This window comes from Salminus brasiliensis, chromosome 2, assembly GCF_030463535.1.
Source record: "Salminus brasiliensis chromosome 2, fSalBra1.hap2, whole genome shotgun sequence".
Classification (NCBI taxonomy): domain Eukaryota; kingdom Metazoa; phylum Chordata; class Actinopteri; order Characiformes; family Bryconidae; genus Salminus; species Salminus brasiliensis.
The window spans coordinates 19368180-19391228 of record NC_132879.1 but is presented as its reverse complement, the minus strand read 5'-3'; the positions used below and the strand labels follow the sequence as shown (position 1 = coordinate 19391228).

The 23049-nt window shown below is 43.7% G+C and overlaps 1 protein-coding gene across 1 annotated transcript in view; it reads right to left on the bottom strand.

Moving 5' to 3' along the window:
• Positions 1-9526: 9526 nt before the first annotated feature.
• znf469 (zinc finger protein 469) overlaps positions 9527-23049 on the bottom strand; it is a 44008-nt gene continuing 30485 nt past the window's right edge. The window contains exon 2 of the mRNA XM_072669555.1: positions 9527-22534. Within this exon, the coding sequence (XP_072525656.1) occupies positions 10685-22348 (11664 nt within the window). The 5' untranslated portion in view covers positions 22349-22534 and the 3' untranslated portion in view covers positions 9527-10684. The remainder of the gene's footprint in view (positions 22535-23049) is intronic.

The window sequence follows — 23049 nt, the reverse complement described above, 5'->3', positions numbered from 1 at the left end:
TTAAACTTTTGACCACAGCTCACAGACACTTTTATGTAGAAGCTAAAACATTTTTACAGTTTTATATTTTGTTCCACTCTTCTTTGCAGACGCCTTTAGATCGGAGCCATTCTTAAGTTATCTTGCTGAACTGTGATTTTTAGGTCAAGGAACCATAAGCAACATTCAAAAGCTTCAGTTTTGGTCCATGGTGGAGTTTGAGGTACACTATATGGACAAAGGTATTGAGGTGCGTGTGTATAAAACCAAGCCCATAGCCATGCAGTGTGCCTCTGTCTTTCATCCAGAAACTCTGGCAGATGTATCTGGCAGAATACTTCAAATGTTGAATTTTGTGATAAGGTTGAGGTTGAACTCTCCTCGCTAAGACTCTTCCATGAAGATTAGGATTGTGCAGGTAGCGCTACACAGTGTAACAGTGCACCACCACTCTTCACTTAGCTTAACCTTCATGCAGAGTTTTGCATTTCTTATCAGCATAAAAACAGTTCTCTCTAAGAGTTCTTCGGCCCTGTAGATCTCATCTGGACATTCCCAGCTCTCCTGAACAGCCATTTCTAAATTTCTGTACCTCTTTCTTTGTTGGTTCTTTCTACTTCAGTACTCCCAACCGCCCACTCTGTTTATACCTGGCATGGACGTGCATTTGTGGTGATCGGATAACGTTTGGATTTCACTTATTCACATGAAAAGCCACCCCAATAGATGCACTGTGATTGGATTACAATTGGGTCACTCAAACCATAATCGGAGGTGGTCAGAGACGGATCTCATTCATATTTAATACAAGTGTAAACGAAATGCTTTTTCTGTGATTGGATTCTATCAGGCAAGTGGAAAATAATGGTGATACGAGTAGTAGTTACTGTGGATCTTGGCACCCTCGAGCTTGTGCTTGTTTACTGGTAGATGAGAGCAGTATTACAGAATGTGTTCCCTTGCGATTTGAACAGTCACTTTTTTATGCAGGAAAGTAAAATCAGATCTCATCTGGTCACACTGGAGACGCATTTTAGTGACAAGTGTAAACAGAATGTGGGCAAAGTGCATCCAGAAACTATCCAGATACAAAAAGCGTATTAATGCCAGGTGTAAACAGGCCCTCATACTCCTACTATGGACCTCCTGCTCTCTTTTATGAGTTTTACTTCAGTACCCCCCTCCCTCTTTCTCTCTCTCTATTACTTACTCTTACTTTGTATCTTTACCTGTCTCTCTCTCGTTGTACCTCATTCTCTTTCTTGGTTCTCTCTGCTTCAGTACCTCTCTCTGTGTCTCTTCCTTTCTCTCCATATCTTTCTCTAACTAGGTACCTCTCTCACGCTCTCTTGCTCTCTGAACAACACTGAACCCCCCTCTCTTGCTACCCCTGTACTTCTCTCTATGCCTCCCTCGCCCTCAAACAGATTCTGAACAGTATTGTAGTCTTGCACACCGCTCTGTTAATCTATGCGACCAGTTCACAGCCTCATGCTTTTAAATTGTTACAACCAGTATTTAATAACAGGTGATCTACCTTCACAGTAGAGCCTGTTGGTTTGGATGACTCATTATTATATTATATCATTCACCTTCATTCACCCTAACTGAGACACCTGTGGAGCAAAGTCAGTTAAAGACAGAGACTACACCGGAAAACCTATTATTGCATCTGATTTTCCTTCGAGCAATGGCTACGATCACTTAATGCTCTTAACAGTGGGAGAAGGAGCAAAATGTGTCCGTTCACACACTCTGAGTCTTTGCTGTGGACCGCCGGCCTGTCCATTAATGCCATTGCTTCTGGCGACATGACCGTGCTGATTAGATTCCTCTACCACCCACCCCTGCCCCTGGCATTGATTAACTGCACACAGCGCATCTAGATGAGATGCATTTTTAGCTGGGTAATTGCTTTGCAACCTCCTCTGAGAGGCTGAGAGACCCTATTCATCTTTATGCAGCTCCGATTTTATTACATCATGCTGTAAAATCCATAGGTTTGTGTTTTGATTCCGTTGTTCATTCGTGGGTGAAGAGTTGAGTGAATGGAAAAGAGGCATGTCTGTGTGTGTGTTTTCTAGCTAATGATGATTATGCCCTTTTTGCGGTGATTTGATTACAGTACCAGATTAAAACGAATAGTAGCAACCTGTTAATTCACAGCGCTTAATTACATACATAGCTGTTAAGTTCCTTATTGTGATTCACTTAATACACTGACTGACTCTCTCTCTTTCTCTCTCTCTCTCTCTGTCTTTCACTCTCTCTGTCTCACACACACACACACTTATACAAAGGGGGGAAAAGTGTCACTATGGAAACAAGAGGAGGAATTCTAAATGCAACCTCCTGAGAAGCACTAGTAGAGACAACTAAAAAAAAGGAATCACAGTTGTGAGTGGCACGCTGTGGCAGAGCCATTTAAAACGTCATCCCCGTCGCTGCTGCTGTCAACGTAAACAAGCCGATAAAACAGCCTTATCTAACTGTCATCTCTGTCACATCCGTCCTGCTTTCTGTACCCCCCCCCCCCTCCTTAGCCAAGCTGGAGCATGTGGAACAGACGTATGTGTAACCTGTATGTGTGTGTGGCAACACTGTGTGTTACTATATGAGTTTATTTCCTGCGCACGTGCCTATGTGTGCTGGTGTACCCGTGCACAATTGTGTGTGTGTGTTTCTGGGGGGAGGTGTCTCAGTGCAGTACACATTACACCATTTTAGCGGGGGTAATCTATTTTAATAACAGCTGCCACAGTGTTACCTTACAATGATAAATGAAAATCTAAATGATGGAGGACAGGAAATTCCTCCGGGAGGGAGAGGAGATAGAGATATGTGAGTGTGTGTGTGGTGGGGTGTGTGGGGGTGTGGGTGCACATATGTGTGTATAGGTGTGTGTGTTGAGGATGTGGTCTCCCTCCAATGACTTGAAAAAAACCCTCTTCTGTTATCTGTAAGACTCCCTCCTGTTGGCCTCTACTGTCTTTAACAGTGTCTTTCAGAACCATGGACAGCAGACGTGTCCTCTGTACACACACCCCACACCTTCTGTTAAGGCTTTGTCTTGGATGACCAGTGGAGTCTGTTTTAGCACAATTGACCTATCCATGCTCCGCCCACTAATACATGCTTTCAAAGCAGGGTTGCCAGGTTGGACAAGCTTTACAGAATGTTGGAAACAATGGGATTCAACCAAATGATAACTCAGGCTGTGTACAGAATGGTTCAGTCGTTAACTCACTATGCTCTACTCACTTGGAACTGAAATATTTAGAGTTTGGAAGTTCGAACAACGCTATGATGTAGCAGTGTCTCTGTTTGGGAATGCAGAATTGGATCTTGTGGATACTCAAAACTAGGCAGGTTGGAAACAATGTTAGGGTGCCACTACGTTAGAAGGAGGAGGAGAACACAAACCTCCAGGTCTGTTACGTCAGCTAACAGATGCCCACACATACTAGCATCTCGCTGAGTGATAATGGGAGTATGGAGGGACTTCCTAACTACCCAAGGAGAGCAAGGCCAATAACGCAATAATGGACTACTGGTCACCGAGGGATTGAACTTCAATGGCTCAACACTTATAACAGTGTGATCTTTCACATCTATCCCAAATAAAAACATTTGGTATAAACAACACACTCTGTACTTTCAAACATAAGTGCTACAAAGGGTTGATTGAGTGATGCCATAGAAAATACTTTTGGTTCCATAAAGAACTATTTTTGTAAAGGAGCCGTATGGACAGGGCCAATGTGTTGCTGTTATATCGTTGGCCCCCCGTTGGCATCAGACCATTGGTTCTATTCCTGGTGATTTACTCGTTGACGGGAGTTCCAGAGAACATAATTGCCCTCACTCTCTGAGTGGATAGGATACCCCTCCCTCTCCCCCATCACTCGGCACAATGCTAAGCAGTGCAGGTATCTCATCATCTGATGTAGCAGAACTGCCAGTTAGTGCTCTCCTCCAAGCGTGTTGAGGTCTAATGAGGTTGCATTAGTGGCATTTCGCAAAGATGCTTCATGCTTCAACTAGCGCATACTAGCCTTCACTCTCCCAGTGCTGGTGGTCTTGTGTGATAGAGGGAGTTGTAGCTTATGGTTGGAAATTGGAAAATGACTAAACTGGGAGAACTAGGAGTGCTACAACTTACCATTTATGTTGTATGAGCACAATTGTGCTGTGTGGTTTGTCATTGATAACATATGGAATGTAAGGGAATGGTATATGACAAATTAACAACAAAAAAAAAGGCTTTTGCAAATAAAACACCTTGTACTCATCTTTGTTCCTATTCTGTTCCATTCAGACCAGGGCTTCTTACTCCATAGTGATGACACTGGTGGGGGTGGGGGGAAGTGAGTGGAGAAAGCATTGAGGCACACAGAGGCAGAGAGGGAGAGGGAGAGGGAGAGGGAGAGAGAGGGAGAGGGAGAGGGAGAGAAAGAGAGGCGGGAGGGGAAAACCTGCTCTGCTGTAAGGATGATGTCAGTCTCTGCAGCTGAGCCCCGATCTCCGACTCGCTGAGCTGAGGACTCAAACTCATCCCCCCGTCTGAGAGAGAGAGAGAGTGAAAGACAGTGTGTGGATGTGTGTAAGAGAGAGAGAGAGCAAGGGAGAAGCAGAGAAGGTGATGTGAAGAGAAAGTGAAAGGCAAGCACAGAGGAAGAAGACTGAAACAGGTGGAGTGGACTTGCACAGGTAAGTGTTCTATAGACCTCTATAGAAGTCACCTTGCCATTAGTGTTCTTGGTCTTAGTTATGTACATCCAGCAGGTGTCTGAGTGTGTAAGGCTGAAGCAAACAGACATCTTCTATCTTTACAGGATCAGGACTGACTAGATTAAACGACGTGTCTGCCATCGCTCCCACAGGTAATACTGATCAGCTTGCTCATTTTCCCATCTGCTTGTAAGATACGTGTAACTTAGTTAGTGAAGATCGTGTCGGCACAGTCCGTTACACAGATTGTCACGTATTCGTGAAATTCTAGTGCCCTACAAAGATGCTCCATAAGTAGCACATCTGAGGGACACTGTTGAATATCACAGGGCCTTGAATGTAAAGCTGGAGGTCTTCCACTGCATTAGAGGGGGTTATGTAGCACACAGACAGATCTAAAGCAATCCCCCAGCTTTCCATGGGCTCTGTTAGAGCATCCCCCCCTCAGGTCATACCAGCTGAAGTCTTTTCATTAGGATTACAAAGGAAAGACCATGGATAAACCAAAAAATCTCAGTCAGAGTACTAAAGATCCATGCCAGTATCTGTCTTACGGAATATTCAGTAATGTCCCTCTACTGAGAAACGTTACTGAATATTCCTGCTTCTGTTTTTATTGTATTTTAAAAATGTTTATAAGATGTAAAAGACATAAATGCACTCTGTTATTCTGCACTGTTTGATTCGCTGTGAAAAAAAAAACAAACAAGAAACCCCAAAACATCCTGGCAGAATAACATAAAGAAATCTGAGATTAATCTGTCATTGCCAAAAATGGCAAAGTTCCAAATGCAGTATTATTTTTTTTCTTTTGCTGAAGCTTTTTCAACTAAATTTGCTGTATTTTTCTTACTGATGCATCAGTGTTGAAGCAGCTGTTTCTCCGAGCCCTTTGCCATGGCGCAGAAATGCTGTTCTCTCTTCCACTGCGTGGTTGACGTAGATGGCTGATTTTGTCACTTGTCACAGTCAAAAATGTTTGCTTGTTTTTCCTGCTAACGCTGCACATACATGCATTAACAGTTGCTCAATTATTCAGTGCTGACAATCTTTAACTGATGTAATGGAATGTCAGCCACCCCTGTGCAGTGAGACGTCTAGACTGAATCAGATCACTGTCATAATCAAAGCTAGGGTTTACCCATCAAATATGTCATGAGGATGTCATCGCCATGGGCCATGTCATTTCTTGCCAAGCAGAGAGGTACACACACGCACACACATACACACACACACACACACACACACTCAGAGTGGCTGTAGATGCAAGGCACATTGCTGGTGCTGCTTTTCACATATGGAAGAAAGGCCTTCAGGGCATGACAGTTAGGAAGAAGATGCATTGTGCAAGATGCCTAATGGTTGCACTGTTTCAGGTTAGATCTCTAAAAATGTATGCATTATATATTGGCTGAAAACTGGAGAATGACTTTTTTTTTATGAGTTTTGAAGGGTTGGCCTCCAATAATCAAGCTTTCAAATAAGCCACTGAAAAACTATCACAGAGGCCTTTTGTCAGGAGTACTGGTTAGACCTGGTCTCGCTTTGAACCACGCTCTGGCCAGTTCATTAACAACACTATTGATTAAGCTTTGCTCTCTCTATACGAGCTGGAAAGCAACAGAGATTTCCTTCCGGGATGTGGAAACACATTTAAGCTGCAGTCAGAGCCTGTGCAGATCTAAATCTAGACACGTTAGATTATGGTGTTGGGGGCAGCACCTCATTACTGAGATGCTGTTTGGCGGCTGGGGTTTCAATCACCTGAGACTTTGAGGCCAGGCAGCCCAGCAGCCAATTGGTTTGTTTACATTTCCGCTCCGAAGCAGCCTCAATCATTTACTTCTACCTGGAACATCAAACGGAGACTTTCAAAGAACTAGACGCAACGGCCTCTCCATTTCTGTGGGGTTTGACACTAATGAAGAAGACAAAGACACAGAGGCTGTAAAATGTCGCTCTTTTTAATGATCAAGGCTCCTGATGCTCCACTTGCTGGCGGTAAAGCGCACTGAGAGCGTGTGCTGTTTCGCTCTTGTGAGGGACCTGCCTGACTGTATATCCGAGAGGTTTTTTTTAAAAAAAGAGAGCGAGCCTGAGAAAAGAGCAGTATTTTAGTTCAGATGAGTAATTCAAAGCCCTGTGATTTTAAAGCACAGACTCTCAAAGCTTTAAGTAAACAGTAGGGATGGGTTTGAATACACAGAGGCAGTTTGTAGGACCACAGGCAGTGGCTCTTGTGTACTCTTTTACTTCACTCAGCCTCTGTCTCTATAAAAGGCTCTCTTTACTTCTTGCCGCACTGACAGGCGAGGCAAACTCTCGCAGGAAGCGTGAGATCAGATAGGAAGAGTGTGAGGCGGTGAATAGCGAACCTTTGATCGCTGATTCACATTTCAAACAATCATGGAATGAAAATAAAAGCCACGTTTGATTTTTTGGCCCAAATAGGTCCCAGCAGAACTGGTGGGAAGATGATGATAGCTCACGAGGGCCCATATGACTGTGTTTGTGGAGGATTACATGAATATATGAGGTGCCCATGGTGCTGCTTCTCATGCTGGCTTTGATACAGACAAACCACCATCTGAACTCATGCTGATTTACACAGTGCCATCATCCTCGTTAAATATTACCTCCTTCCATGCGGCATGTTTTCCATTTTTTCAGACTAGGGGCCTCATTCCATCTCCTCGTCTGCAGCTGTTGCACCTGTTGAAATATGAGATGGTGGCCTGATATCCCTTCCAAAATGAATCCTAAAGAGGTGGCAGGATGATTCCCCTGCCTCTCACCCTCACCAAATTGAGCAGCATATTAGGCTCAGCCATGTTGTGTTAAAGCTCCCTCTGAACCAAATAGAACCACATCCATCACTTTGCCCTGTTGTTCCCCAACTCTCTTTTTCCCTCCATCTCTCCCAATGACACTGGGGCTTTGTAATGGAACGCTCAGTAATTTTCAGTTTTCACAAAGCCAAGTGTGGCATTGTGCAGTGTTGAGAAGAGAGAGAGCAGAGAGAGGCAGATGACCCTGCTCCCCTCAGACTCCATGTCATTACCGCTGACCAGTCGTCCCTTTCTATCTGCTCTCAATCTGCAGTCCTCCTTGAGTGGCAGTATGGCAGCCGAGCTGCCGGGGAAACCGATGCTATTTCAGGGCCAGCCACACTGATAATGTCACTCTACATCAAAGAGCAAAGCTGTCCTGCTTCCCTGGAGATTTCCCTCACAGATGAAATGATCAGATCAGGCCAGACAAGGAGCTATGCAATTACTGCTGCAGCTACTGCTCAGCACAGGGGAAAAAAGTGATTTCTTGCATTCAACCAAGAGTTGCTTGATTGACTGGTAATCATTAATGCAAATTTGAAACTAAAGTAACATTTGACAGAACTGTCATACATTCCTGACTGTTATCCCTGTAGTAAATCCATGGAATCACTACAATGAATGATTTATGACTTGATCGGGTCCAGGACAGCAGCTGTCCATATTAGATCTTCCATTATTTCATTATTTCACCTACATCATAATCGCTTTCCCCATTAAAATATCATCAGTGTCATCATATTCACAACCCAAAGGACAATCCCTAACCATTAAGAATCCCTCCCCCCCCAGAAATTGCATTTAATGTATGGAAATAAAATTCCTTCCTTTAGGCTTCTAAGAGATGTGATTGAAAAGCTGTCAGGCACACATGCCTCAAAACAGCAGTGGCAACTTTGACGTGCATTGCCTGTGAGATGGTTGAGAATATCTTTGCTTGCTTTTCTTCCTAGTGTTTTGTTTGCCTGCCAACTGACATTTCTTATTCTACTATTCCACTATCTCTCTCTCTCTCTCTTTTGCTCCCCTCCTTTACCAGGTACGTAGAAAAAGCATCATTTTGAAAGCCAGGGAATTCTCTCTCTCTCTGGTGTGTCCCTGTCTCAGCTGCTGTGTCTTATGGCTTTTTATTCCTATGTGATAGTAAATGGGACTCATGTAGGGATACAAGCCACTAAACACACGGTGAACTATCGCCTGCAAATGACAGCCCATTTGAGGATGTAGTCACGGTTGATTTAGCCTTATATTGACATTCCCTGCCCAAGTATCCCATTTGTCAAATGTTTGTTTGTCGAAGCATATTGAGGATTCATCAATAAAACGGCAAGTTAAAAGTGTAATTCCCATTATTTATGGAGGGGGAAATTACTGTGACGTTATTTAACAGATGATTACTGCTGTTTGTTTGCAGCAAGAAATGGAAGTGTGCTCTGAAAAAGTGTGGCGAAAAGTCCTTGCCTAATACAGTTAACAGTCTGCTTGTTTATAGGATGTGAAATTTGACTTTTAGCAAGGAATTAACTGTAACAATATTTAATGAAAATTTTGAAGTAGAACTGTTAGTTAATTCTTATGATAGTTGAAATGAGGGGCAATATTTCAGGTATGGTGGTATTCATTTTCTCCAATGTAGTGAAACATACAGAAACACTAGTGAAGGAATCGCCTTGCGCTGCTCTACTGACACAACGTGGTGATGATCATACCCATGCAGTGTTGCCTTCTACATTTTCAATAAAAGGCAAATTATGAATTCAAACAGTAACACTTCTGGCTGGATCTCTGTGTGTGTGTGTGTGTGTGTGTGTGTGTGTGTGGAGGGGATTTCATGGTTGAATGCTAACACAACCCATCTTAATTAAAACTGATAAGCAATTATTCAAATGTTTTGTCGATCAGTCACAACAACACAGTGGCACTCACTGTCCACCAGAGAAGACAAAGAAACAAAGGAAGACAATGCAGATTTTAATAACCTTTATATGAGGCACTTTGTGAACCACTTATGAGCCTTCAGTAGGCTTAGCAATTCCCTTTCCTTATTCTCTTCATCTGTTGCTCATTATTAAAATAGAACTTTGACATTATGCATTGCACCAGAGATCATCTACCTACAATATAATACAATATAAGATACATATAAACAAGATAAAGCACCTTTTTGATCTAGTAAATAATAGTAATAATAAAACAATTGGAGGACACCTAGATAACAGAGTGTGGATTTGGTGTGTGGTAACATCAGTGCATGGGAGGAATTCTTAGTAAAGGGGTTCACGCGCAAGAATTGTCCTTGTTAGCACCTGAGTTCATATGACAGATGAAATTGAACTGAATTTAGTCTTGGAAAAGAAAAGGCTTTTCTAATGCCCTCTTCTGAAAAGACCTAATGGACACTTGGACAAACGAACCCTTTTCCACTCGTGATGGATTGTACACAGTATTTTTCCTCATTTCCTCAGAGATTGTTGAGTACCAGCAAGAATGATTTTATGTATGTAACCGCTACATGTTCCCTTCAGTTAGAGGACATTTGTGTTCACATTACAATAAAAATAATATAGCACCAATTAATGTTTATACAAAAGCTAATACATTGAAGGTCACTGCAATACAGTAAGGTAAAAGAGTATGACAGAGTAATTCTCAGAAGCGTATAAAATAGGCACATTGACATTGTCCACAATCGGAATGTCATTTGGTCCTGTTGCTCAAAAAACACAAAGCTACTTATGAACACATTGTGAATGGAAAAGTGTCATGCATACAATTTGAAAAAAAATCTCAGTTATCTTTCAAGTAACCTTTTTTTCAAATCTTTTCTTTTGCTCTTTAAATGACCTACCGTCTCTGTAACATGATGATCAAAAATAAAAATATTTGTATAAGGCTGCTGGGCGCCAGCAATTTCATTTCATAATTATAAACTCGTCTTTATCACTGGTCCTCACATTTATGTGAAAACATTTACAAGAAGATAATAATAAAGGTAATAAAGTGACTAATTAACAAGTGAAACCATTTCACAGAGGAGGAGCCTACAATCTCAGTCCAGTTCAAAACAGTCTTTTTTTTTTATTTGCTCGTTCGACTAGTGGATGGGAGTGAGTTGCCTCCTCTTAGTAGCATCCGTCTAATTCTCAGTTAATGGATTCAGAAGTGTCTTTCCTTAATGGAATCTTAAAACCAGTGAGTCTTTGGCCAAACAGCTTGCTAAGGAGGTTGTTCTGTGACTCTGCAGTACGATAAGAATGAGTCTCCACAGACTTGACCCCCGACTTAGGCCGGGATTTGTTAAATGAATTGTTCAAGGAGGCTACTGACACCTTGGAAGTGGGAGAATGAATGGGTCTCCCCGGCACACCCTTTTTCCCTCTGCAATCCCCGTTCAAATGACGGACGAGTTCTCCTTTCTTTGGTGAGAAATTGTCAAGAGGACCTCTCTTTGGTTGTAGGCTCAGAGTTCCTGCCTTGTGCTTCGAGACAATTTTGTTACTGGCTGCATCATCCTTTACAGACGTGAGGACGGGATAGTCACCACAGACATCAACCTTCCGCTGACCAGCCAGGCTCTCACATTTATTTGGTCGAAACTTCTTTTTGAACTTTGGCTCAATGCCAAGGTTCTCCCGCGTAGCAGAAGATGCTGTCCTCTGAGTGCTCTGAGTTATCTTCAGATCTTTCCTCTTCCTCTGTTTTATCGAGTCTTTGTCCTCACCCATAATGGAGCTCAGAGGAAGCTTAGCATGACTTCCACATGTTACATCGGTAGCTCCAAGATTTCCTGACCTCGGGCTAGTGTCGAGGCATTGTTTGATGTTTTCAGAAGACCTACAAGACGTTTTATCCTTAAGCAGGATGCATGCCGGCTGGTCGACATGATTTGTGTCTTTCTCATTGTCATTCCTGTCAGTGAGTGAAGGCTCATCTATCTGGTCCTGCTTTTGCTGGTTTATCTGACTGGACGGTGATGGCTGTTTCACACATTCAAGATTGTACTCCTCAGTAGGTGTGGAATCTTCAGCCGGTTGGCTTGTCATGCTTTTATTTGTTTGGTCAGAAACTGGCAAGCTGCTCAGACCTGAATCTTCTGCCTCCATCATCTCGACCGCATTTGCCAAATCTGAGCATTCTTTCTCATCAATTTCTGGAACGCTAATGTCATTTGCAATTGGCACTTCTGGTATGGTCTGAATCGCTCCACACTCCTCCTCAATTTTAACATTACAGGACTCAGTCAAGGAGGTCCTGTTATCTGTACCGACCTCTCTGGTCTCTATGTCTTGGAGTTCATGGGTATAAGCGTCTTCCTTGTCTTTTTCCTTGGGCATTGTTTTGGTTTGGAAGGTGTCTTCAGAATACTCCATTCGGGGCTGACACTGCCCCAGGTCTTCCAGAACCTCAGACAGGTCTTCTGGCACATCCTCAATTTTCACACTTGCGTTATTTGCCTCAGTTGACTGTTCTTCAGTGTTGTTGTGCGCAAGGTCTTCCACTATTGGTTTCAGACCCTGTGCGTCCATAGCCTGGTTTAAGTGAATTGATCCAATACTGGCAATGCCACTGTCTAAGCTGTTGTCTTGTGAACTCTCACTAAGCATCTTCCTTCTCTTGTTTGGGGGCATATCAAATTCCTCATCTTTTGATCGGAGGGGTTTGCAAGGCCTCACAACTCCCCTGAACTTAAAGATCTTGTTCCCGCCAGCCAGATGTTTCTCCATATGACGATCAAACTGTTCTTTCTTAGAGAAGGTGTAGTTGCAGGTACTGCAGATGAACGACTTCTTAATCACATGCATTACATCAGCACACAGCTCACAAGTGTACAGTGTGGTGTGCTTTGAATCCAGTTCATCCGCTTCTTCATGCTCATTCGTCAGGTGATCTTTAAGCTCTTTTGCTTCCTGATACGAGACTGGACATTTGTGACACATAAAAATCTTTTGCAAACTGTGAACCACCAGGTGACGTTGAAGTTTAAAAGGCTTCGGGAACTGCTTGCCACAGTGGTGACAGTCTCTTGAGGGATCTTTGCAATTAGGGTGCATTTCAATATTTTTTGGTGCAGGCTCTGCTTTATGTAGAACTTCAAATGGTGTAAGCGTGGCATGTTTGCTCCCTCCCCCGGGGCTCACTTTGGACTTTACAGTTGCAGACTCGCATACATCTGAGGACTTTTGCTCCGCTCCAAGAGCTTCTACCGAAGCTTTTCTTTCTTCCTTAGAGGATTTGGCATTCTCCCCTTTTACAGACCTGTTAGATCGATGTTGCATTATGGAAGAGAGGAAGTTCTTCACAGCATTCTCCTGCATAAAGCAGCCTGGCATGTCCAGCAGGGAACTTTGAGACTGACCCTTCCGAGCAAACTGCGTGGCATGTTCACGTAGATGCTCATTGTACATCCAGACATCTGAGATCTCCTTTAAGCACATACCACAAGTCCAGACACCTGCTTTATTCTTGGCATGCTTCTCCCTCAGATGGTCTCGAAGCTGTTCACGGGAGCTAAATTTGCGCTGGACACACATATAACAAGTGGGAGGAGGTGAAGGATTGTGAGAAAGCTTGTGGAAGTCCAGCTCACCCAAGGTAAGGAACCATGTGAAACACACTTTGCATTTGTATTGCTTGTCCTTGGGCTTCAGTCCTGTCTCAATACGTTTCCGACCCTTGCGTTCTGTGGGTTTCTTTGGGGGTTTTTCGGGCTCTTTGATCTGGGTACTGTTACTTGCAATATCCTCAACCAAAGAAATGTCCCTTCCAGGCTCAAAAAACTGTATTTCAGGAAGCTGGAATGTAGTGTTGAGATTCTGAATGTCAATGCTTGGATGGCGAGAGACATTATCTTGCACACAGACCAGTTGCAGGGAGGGTGGCTTGGCAGACACCTCAGCTTTGCAATCTCCCTGGGTATCTGAAGACCCAGTCCTCTCTGTATTTATGTCTTCAGATCCATCTAAATGCATGGAAGGTTCACTAATTGCATCTTCTGTTTGGCATAAGAAGTCCTTGATGCCAACCTCTGGAGTGTCCTCATATTCTGCCTGATGATTTGTTATGATATCTACTGGGAGAGAATCCACAGCAGAACTTGCGCTCTTGTGGCACATCTCAAGCATCTTAGCTTCATCAAGTAATATAGTCTCATATTCACAATGGCCATTCAGACTGCTGACGAATATACCGTCCGTCTTTTCCTTATCCTCCTCGTTCTTCTCAGCGAGCACACTGGGGCCAATGTAGTCTGGGATTAAGCTAGGCATTTGTTTCTGCTTTTTGTTACTTTTACCATAAACACGTGCACACTTCTTCCTTTTCATTTCATCATTCCTTGGGAATAATTGAGAGAATGTGTTTTCATCATCAAAGAGAGCTTTGAGGTCAGGACCTAGTCCGTTGGGACTTGGATGATCTTTGTAACTCTCAGAGCGTGTATCATTATCATCTGTGGTCGTCTCACATTTTATATCAACTGCAGGATCTTCACATGTATCACAGATTTCTTTCACGTCAAGAAATTCCTTCGCATTTGCAAATTCCTTACAAATGGCAGGATTTGCCTGCTCATTACTTTCTAAGGTCTCCAGCATTGCACAACTCTCTGTCTTTGTTGCACCTTCTTCTTCTTCAGTTCCATGGTGGTAGAATTCAGGGTGCTGGGTGAATGCTGTCGCTACCTCTTGCTCACGAGCACAAGTCCTTTCCATGATTTGGTGGTCTTCTGTGGCTTTTACCGCCTCACAATTGAGACTGTCAGTTGTGCTGTGTTTTTCGGGTGACTTATGGCTTTCTGGTTGTGCCATTGTGGGGAAATCTGGAGAAATAGCCTGTAGGATGTCTGTTTTGAGTATAGTAAGTAGCTCTTCTGAGAAAGTGTCTTGCTTTATTAGTTCAGGAGTTAAACCTTGGTTGTTGACGTCCATGCTCTTGCTTCTTTTCACTTTGTTTTTTTTCCTTTCTTTCTCAGTCAATCGAGGCTCCTCCTCCTTCTCGTTACTGTTTATACTTTTTGAAACATGTGATTCATTTCCTTTGCCTTCAAACACTGAAGCCAGGGATACGTGATCTCCATGTCTAACAGGTACACCATCTCTGTCTGGGTTCAGCAAGACCACAGGATCAAAGATTCCAATGCCGTCTTTTAGTTCCTTGACCACGGACTGTGGTACTTGGTAAACAGACGCAAACTCATGGTTGCTTAAGGTTGGAGGCTGAACTGTGATGCCTTCAGCTTTCACCGTGTGCTTCATGGCTTTGTGTCTCTTGAGTCCCGGTACAGTTCGGAAGAACAACAAACATATTTCACATTGAAATTTCCCTTGAACAGTGTTCTGTGCGCTACTTTTCTTGGGTGAGGACTTTGCGTCTGATTGCTTTGTGCATTGTCCTATTGCTGAGGTGGGTATATTTGTGAGACTCATGGATACCGCTGGATGCAGTGTTTCCTGAACACTGGGCATACTATGCCTTTGAGGAAGGGCATTGAGCTTGAAAGGAAGTAAGTGACTGTCCACATTTTCAGCATCTGCCTTCTTTAGGAGGTTAATGTGCAAGTCTATGTAATCGATAGTTTCTAGGGGTACGTGACAATTGCTCAAATCCTCTTCAGGCATTTTTGAGAGCTGTTGCGTCTCTGCTGCATTTTCGCCTTGGGCATGGTGATTAGGTGAAATGCAGTACTTGTCATTTGGACTAGTTGTGTCATGAAAACGTGGCATGTCAAGCTGGACTAGGTGATCTTGAGCGGTTACTTCAAGCTCATTTTGAACATGTATTGGACTCAGACGACAGTTCGATGACAACTGTGTATTGAGAGTTGCGAGTGTACATCCGCTAAAGTCGAGGCTGTCTTTAGGGCTTGACTTTATGTTGGGGTGAACATCCATCACCTGATTTATGGGTTCAGAACTGCAGTCACTGAAGTGTCTTTCACTGTAATTCAGTGGGCTTAGTTTGAACTCATACAGTGTGTCTTTATTTTGAGGAACATCCAATACTTCAGACTTCTCACTTGCTTCACTGAAAGCTTGTTTGGGGATGTTGTTCACAGCCAAAATTGTTCCTGGGTTAGATATTTTGCTTTCTGTTGTTTCTGCAAAGTCCAGATGTGGAGCAAAAGAGTTATTAATCTCTGTTGTTGTGGTGGCTGGTGACTCACCATTATCTAGTGACCTGCCAATATCCACATCCTCAGAGCTTTTCCTTTTAAGGCTTGGTCTGTCTTCAATCGAAGCAGGAGCAATCATGCCAATATCAGCCCAACAAACTGTTAATGGACTCTTGTTATCAAGCACACTGGCGCTGTCTGAGGAAATCTGCAGAGTACCCAGTGGTGATGAACACATTGCTACCTCAGATTCTACTCTAGAGTCTTCATCCTTGTTCTGAACACGATTTTCACAAGCTGGGTATGCAGGAGAAAAACGAATAAACGAGGTGTGTTCACAGCATTGATCTGTCTCCATTTGTGTCACTTTATCCCTGTCATTTTCTTGGACCTCATGTAAGTGGACATCCTCCCTGCAAGGAGATTCAAGGCTGTCAAAGACTTGACCATTATCTGAGTCCACAATGTTTTTTGCTGTCTCTCCAGTGTCAATTTCATTCTCACAATCTTGAGTGCTATGTGTTGCTGATGGAGATTTAGGCACATCCTTGTCATTTTCATCAGTTTTAGATTCTATGAAGATCTCTTCTGCTTGGCTGTTTTCCTGCTTAAGACACTCAGTGCTTTCCTCTTTAAGTTCAGCTGGGTGTGCTTGAGGAACATTTGGATAATTGAGGAGGTGCTTTGAATTCAGGTCTTCTATAATATGTGTTTCAAGAGTAACTTCATCTGTATCTATGTGGCTAACAGATGGTTCACAGTTCTTGTGCTCAAATATGATAACTGGGGACTGATGGATTGTGTTTGGTGGCTCCTCACAATCTTTAGGTGAAGCACTGAGTTCACATGTGTTCTCTTTAGGTGTTCTCTTCTCTTTGACGTGCTGAATAAGACCAGTGTCCTCAACAACACTGATGCTTTCCTCTGTGACCGATGTTCCATCTAACTTTGAATCATAAATGTCATGCGTTGTAAGCCTGTGGGGAGATTCTACTGTGAACTTGGCAAGTTCTGCTGCTACGTTTCCAGCATCCACTCTTTCAGTCTCATTTGAGGGTTCTGTCTTCTCATCGTACTCTTGTTCTTGCTCTTCAGCAGCAGTGCATTCCCTTTCTTGAAGAGATGACTGAGATGATTCTAGGCCTGATGATAAAGAGTCTGACATTACTTCTAGGCTTTTCATGAGGTTCTCTGTATATAGTTCATGCTCAATCATTTCTTCTGATTTGTCTGTAGCTGTGCCCAGAGAATCATTGCTCTCGGTTTTCTCTTCAATGTTCAGTGCTGGTTGTTCTTCAATGGACAGAACTTTCAGGTCTGTGCCATCCTTTACATCTAATTTATCCTGGCCTAAATGAATTGGGGTGTCTGATACAGTGGAGTGTGTTGGCGTGTGAAGACACTGCTGTCCACCCATCAACCCAAACTGGACTGGGCTGGACCATGGTAGGTCAGGTTCAGAGAAGAGTTCGGGATGAGAGTCCGGTGGTGCACCGAGGGCTAAGCTTTCTGATGAACAATCAACATCCAAGCTACTCTGTTCAACCTCACTTTCATGACCCAGTCTTAATGGAGAAAATTTGCTCATGGTCAGATGCTTTGGTGTCTCAGTGTCAAGTGGAGAGGGGCTTCTTAGCTTAGCTGTTTGGAGCTGGCTCTCAAGCTCTGTCACAATTCTCTTAATCTCAAGTTCATCTTCAGAGACACTGTTTAGATTTGGATGGAAGTCCATTATTTTCTCTGGCAATGTGAAAGGGACATGGTTAAAACTGGCTTTTTTATCATTTGCTATATCTGTATCTTCTTTGTACTGAGCAATCTCGTCTGGAAGCTCAGGAGTCACATCAACTATTAAGCCCCAGTCTCTTTGTTCGAAGACGGGTGAAAAAGATGCCTCAAAAAGCTCCTTTTTGTCAGCTGTGCTCTCTATAGGTCCAAAGCTCTCTTTAGTTAGTTGAATATCTGGGTACAGGTTGTTGTCAAATCCACCTACTGTGAGGTCACCGAACATTGTTGATGTATCAAATGAGAGAGGCGACTTCATGAGACTCTGGTCATGTTGTAAGGAATAAGACATGAGACTTCTGTCTTTCTGATGGGATGCATCATGACTTTTAGTAGGAGATGCACACACATCATCCATGAGTGAACCGCAAAGTGACGGTGGCTCCGAGAATAAGTCATTTGAAGTCTTTGTGTCTTTGACTGAGGAAATATCATTGATGTTTTCAAGGGCATTTGGGGGTTCTGAATCTTGATGTGACTTCAGGCGCTCTCTCTTCATGTGCAATGATTGTCCTTTTAAAAAGTCACTGTTATCTCTTTTGATTTTACAGAGGTGGTTTGTCTCCTTGTCATTTTTACTCTTCACTTGGTTCAGCGTTACACTAGGCCTTTTGAGGTGCATGTTGGCTTTTATGTAATCTTTATACTCTTTGCTGAGTGGTGTGGTGTCTTCTTTGCTTGCAGCAATGCCTATTTCACAGCCGTAGTGGTCCATTTTTTCCTCTACTTCTACTCTGGTGGTTTTGAACCTTGAAAGGCTAACAGTACTTTTAGTCAAGGTATGTTCTGAAGCAGTCTCTTCTGATGTGCTGATGACATTCGAACACTTTGAAGCAGTGTAACTGTCTTTGAGTTCAGATAGTACAATTTTATCAGTGCTGTAGTGTTTTGTGTTTTTCGTGAAGGTCAAAGCTAGCGATGTGCTGGACTCTTTTAGGATCCTTTGTGGAGATCTCTCTTGCTCAAATGAGTCCTGGTCTTTCTTTCTTATCTCCATACGTTTCTCGCAGTCTGAATCCGTGCGATCAATGCTTTTAGGGCTGCTGATGCTTTCACTGGAGATGCTTACAGATGTGCTGATTTCACTACTGGTGGAGGATCTGCTACTTCGTCTTCGCACTCTCTGGTGGCCAGAAGTTTCTTTTATGGGAGACGGAGAGAAAGCTTCAGATTTTTTGGATTCAAAGCTCTCCATCTTGTCTTGCTTCCATGGACTTTCCCTGTTCTTTTCCGCTCTTATCCTTCCTTTACATTCTTTTGTGTACGTGTATTTGCAACGAATACTCTGGCTGAGACGTCCCTGGCTGGCTATTTTCACCGGCTCACAGTCCTCATCTGAATCAGAGACATAGTCATACTCCCGGAATGTAGGATTCTGTACGGTGGGTGTCACCCTCTCCATCACCAGTGAGAACTGCATGTTTTTAGTGCCTTTCACATGGAGCTTGTGCAGCTTGTTCTTCTGCTGGACTATTTTGTGAATTAGCTCCTTACTCCAACTCCCTCCACTGGCTCTTTTCCTTTTTCCTTCCCTCGCTGCTGGCCTCTGAGATGTGGGGCTTCTAGTGGCAGAAGGGGACTGAGGAGTAGGTGTTTTAACTAATGGGGTGCTGCTCTGCAAACTTTTGAGTCCACATCTTTCTGAAAATGTTTTGGACAAGAGAAACCTGGGACCATGCTCACCTTCTTCTGCAATCTTGTCTGACCTACTACGTGTCTCTTTAACCCACCCTGTGTGTGTGCTAGACTCGGCTGAGGTGCATTCTCTCTTGATGTGAGACGTTTCCTCTTTGTTGCTTTCCTCATGTGCTTCTGAATCTCGATTACCTTCCTTGTGGGTAATGTCAGCATGTTTGCCCTCAGAACTGAGGCTGTCTAAATCTGAGTCGAAGGAATACTTTCCTTGTGTTAGTGATTTCTCACTGGATGTGAATTCGTGCTTACTTCTGCTTTCAAACACTATGGAGTCTTTGGTTTTTAGAGTCTGCCTATTAGACGCACATTTTGTAGTGGTGATCTCGTCATCAACAAACGCATCAATGAAACTACTATCAATTTCTGCATTGTCTGACTGATAACCAAGACCATTTAAGGCCTCAGTGATGAGGCTGTCTAACTTAGCATCTTCCATCTCCAAATCAGGGAGTGGTGCAGATGGTAGCATGAGTTTCATAGGGTCATCTTTTGCATCTACTTTGGGTTCACTGTCTGGCATTATCTCCCCATTCTTGTTAAGTCCTAGCAGAGACAAATGCAAATCAGATGAACTCCTTGACATGGCAAAACTGGTCCCAGACGAAATGGTTTTTGTGTGGTCCGTATGAAATTTGCGTGTGTCTTCCACTTTGCGAGCATCTTTAAAGTCGTTTTGTGCAAATGCATGCTGTCCACAGTATTGCTTATGGTCCAGAAAGGAAGCCAGGTTGTTAAAATTCTGATCGCATTGCTTACATGTGAGAAGCACATCCAGTTGGTCAAGATTTGCTGTGGCTAACGAATTGGCTAGTTGGTGAGCTGAATATGGGGGAGGTGGGTGGTGCTCCATACCATAAGTCTCCAGACAACCTTTGCCACCTTCCATGTTGGGCTTTGAATGTCTGACATTTGATGAAAAGCTCACAATGTTCTCTTTGGCTCTATCTTGGTTGTAGTGCAGGCTGCGGGGGACCTCTGAATGATAGTGATGCTGGTTAGAGTCCAGGGTGTCCGACGATGCCTTACTTTGGTGCTGGTGATAAAACTGAGGAGGAGGGACCTTTGAGTTTTGGCTGTCATCAGAGCTACTGTTGGCAGGGCTTGTTGACTCTGGTGAAAGGGAAGAACATGTGCTGCTAGATGCTGGATTTTGTATGGGTGAGTGTGAGGGTGAGTCATATGCATATGGCCCCAGGTTTGGAACTTGTAACTGGGAGTAGTTAGGGTTTCTAGATGATGACCCATGGATTGTCTGATTTAGGCCAAAATATAAAGACTTGTTCTTGGCATCAGTAACCTGGCTTTGGCTTGATTCCACTTTATTTGTGAACTGACATGGTGATATTGTATTACAACCCTGTTTGACACTGTCCTGCCTTAGGTTTGGAAATGCCTCACTGGGCCTTCTGTTGGGAAAATTGTTGGAACTTTTCTGACTGTTGCTTTTTTGAGACTTACTATCCTCTTGCCAATCAGAGGGAGTTAACAAAAACGTCAGTTGCTGATTACTAAGTTGCCTGGAAAGCTCAATCCTGTTCTGGTTTGGCATGGCTGAAGTGAGGTGTATCTGCTGCCAGGGCATGCGACTATTGAGTCCTGCATTTTGTCTTTGCTCAAGGGGAGTCTGGCACTGAAATGGGTATGGGGTGGAGTTCTGATCCATGGGTGATGGAAACGTCTTGTTGGGCCCTTCCCATGGTTGTGCTATCCTACCGCTGTGGCTTTTGTTGGCATTTTTGTCATGAGAGGCTGGACCCATGTGGATGGGTGGAGGGCTGCTTTGTTTGAAAAAGTGCATCTGTGAACTTTGACCCTGTGCAATATTTCTGACATGATGAACACCGCCTTGAATAAGAACTCTCTGACTAGAGCTGCCATTTTTTGAATGGCAGCCTCTTTTGACCCCTGTAGTAATGCCTGCATCTCTAGTGTCTACTGGGCAATAAGTGTCTGACTTGTCAGATAAGACACACTTATTTTGATCAGATTGGTGACTGCTTGATACTGAGCTCTCGCCATTGCTACTTTCTTCACCTATAGCCCTTGTGCAATGCACAGATGGTGGTATACCATGGGGAGTCTGCACATACTGGGGGGGTTTGGAATGTAAAGAGTAAGGTGACCTGTCTTCTGACTGTTCATTACTGAATTGTGTATTGCCTTGAACATTGTCATGCTCCTCCCCAGAAGGCGGAAAAGGAAATGAGTTTTGGGGCACTTGGTTAGGACCTAAAGATGCTTCAATAAAGTCCTGTGACTGTGGGTTCTGATCACAGGGGAAGGGATCTGAGGTTGCATCATCTAACAATGGATACCCATACTGAAATGACAAAGGAACAAACCCATTTGGCTTGTTCACTTCCATGACATTGTTAGGTCTTTGTGACGGGACCCCGAAACTAGCATTACTGAAAGTCCTGTCAGGAGACTGCCACATGTCAGCTCCACTTAACTGAAGGTCAGAGAATAGAATTTGGCTGACTGATTGCGTGTTATTGCTCTCCAATGGACCAGGCTGCTGCTGTGGTGCTGGGGGTGGTTGGTGCTGGTGAGCAGGGCCCCCAGCTGCAGAGCCCACTGGTTGTGAGGTAAAGCTTGGGGAGGTGAGGTTGGAGGAACTCTCCTGGAAGCAGCGGTTGTAGTTGAGTTCCTCCTGTTGCAGTTCAGCCTCGCGCTCTGGGATACTTGGCACATGAAACCTGTAGCTGCCTGAGACAGGGCCCCGGCTGGCCTCCAACTTTTTGGGAGGCGAAACCTTCTGCTGCGGATAGGCTATCCCGATTGTAGGATTGGAGCGCTGATTTGTGATACTCAGTCTGTACAGCTGCTGTGGGTTACCACGCTCTCCTTTACCAGATTTCTTCCCCTTATCCCGATTACGACCTTTCCCACTGGGGGACTGAGGGCTGCCCTTCCCACTAGGCCATATTCTGTCACTGCCGAACTTCGATCGATTCTGCAGTGACTTAAAATCAATCTTTCCTGCCTGTTGTGGTCGAATAACAGCCTCACGCTGCTGAGTGTTCTCTCTCTCCTTCTCTACAATCTTAGCACCATTGTTAACAGTCTGTGACTCCAGACTCAGATTCTGAAAGTGCTCAGGTGATCCTTTTAAGGCTTTCTCGTTGAACTGCTCTCTTGCCGGCCCCTTTTCTTGCTGGTTGGACTCGATGTCCAGGTCTTTGGTGGCGTATGTCCGTTTGCTCTCTCCTGCCATGTTGCCAGCGCGGCTGGTTCAGTGGGCTGCTCCTTATCTGTGCAGTCTGTGACACAATGACATTGTGCTGTAGTCTGGATCAATGGGCCTCCGGCGACATGAGCAGAAAGCACAAGATTAATCTCTTCTCGCTGAACTTCTCATTTCTTCCTCGAGTCAACGATCATCTGTCATCATCTTGAAGTCCTGCAAAGGTGAAAGAAAGAAAAGAAAGAAAATAAATGTCAGGTTAATGTGTCCATTGTGGTCATACCCATATCATGTTTTTCAGGATGTGAGTGCAAACCTAAAGAAACCCACAATTATTTCATTAATTAAACAACTCTATACTATAAATGAACAGTGTTTGGACATTTTAACAGTTATGTTAAAGCAGGTAGAGGGGAGGTAGGACTGGAGAAAGCCAAGTTGTCACTGAGCTTAAGCAATACCCCATCCCACCAGGAGAGAGCAGCATAACATCGGATTTGTCACAAAATAAACAAAGTGTACGACTGAAGCACAGATGAGTCTGTGAGAGCTGCTGTTCAAAACTCGCTAGCACACAGATGGGCTGGACAGTGAATACTTCATCTAAACTATGCTCATTCCTTTTCAAATAATGAATTCTTCTTGAGACAACTGTAAATTGAGTTGTGTATTAGAGAGCTAGTCTAATCATTATGCAAGTGAAAACAGAGAAAATGGCTTCGTCTCTATTT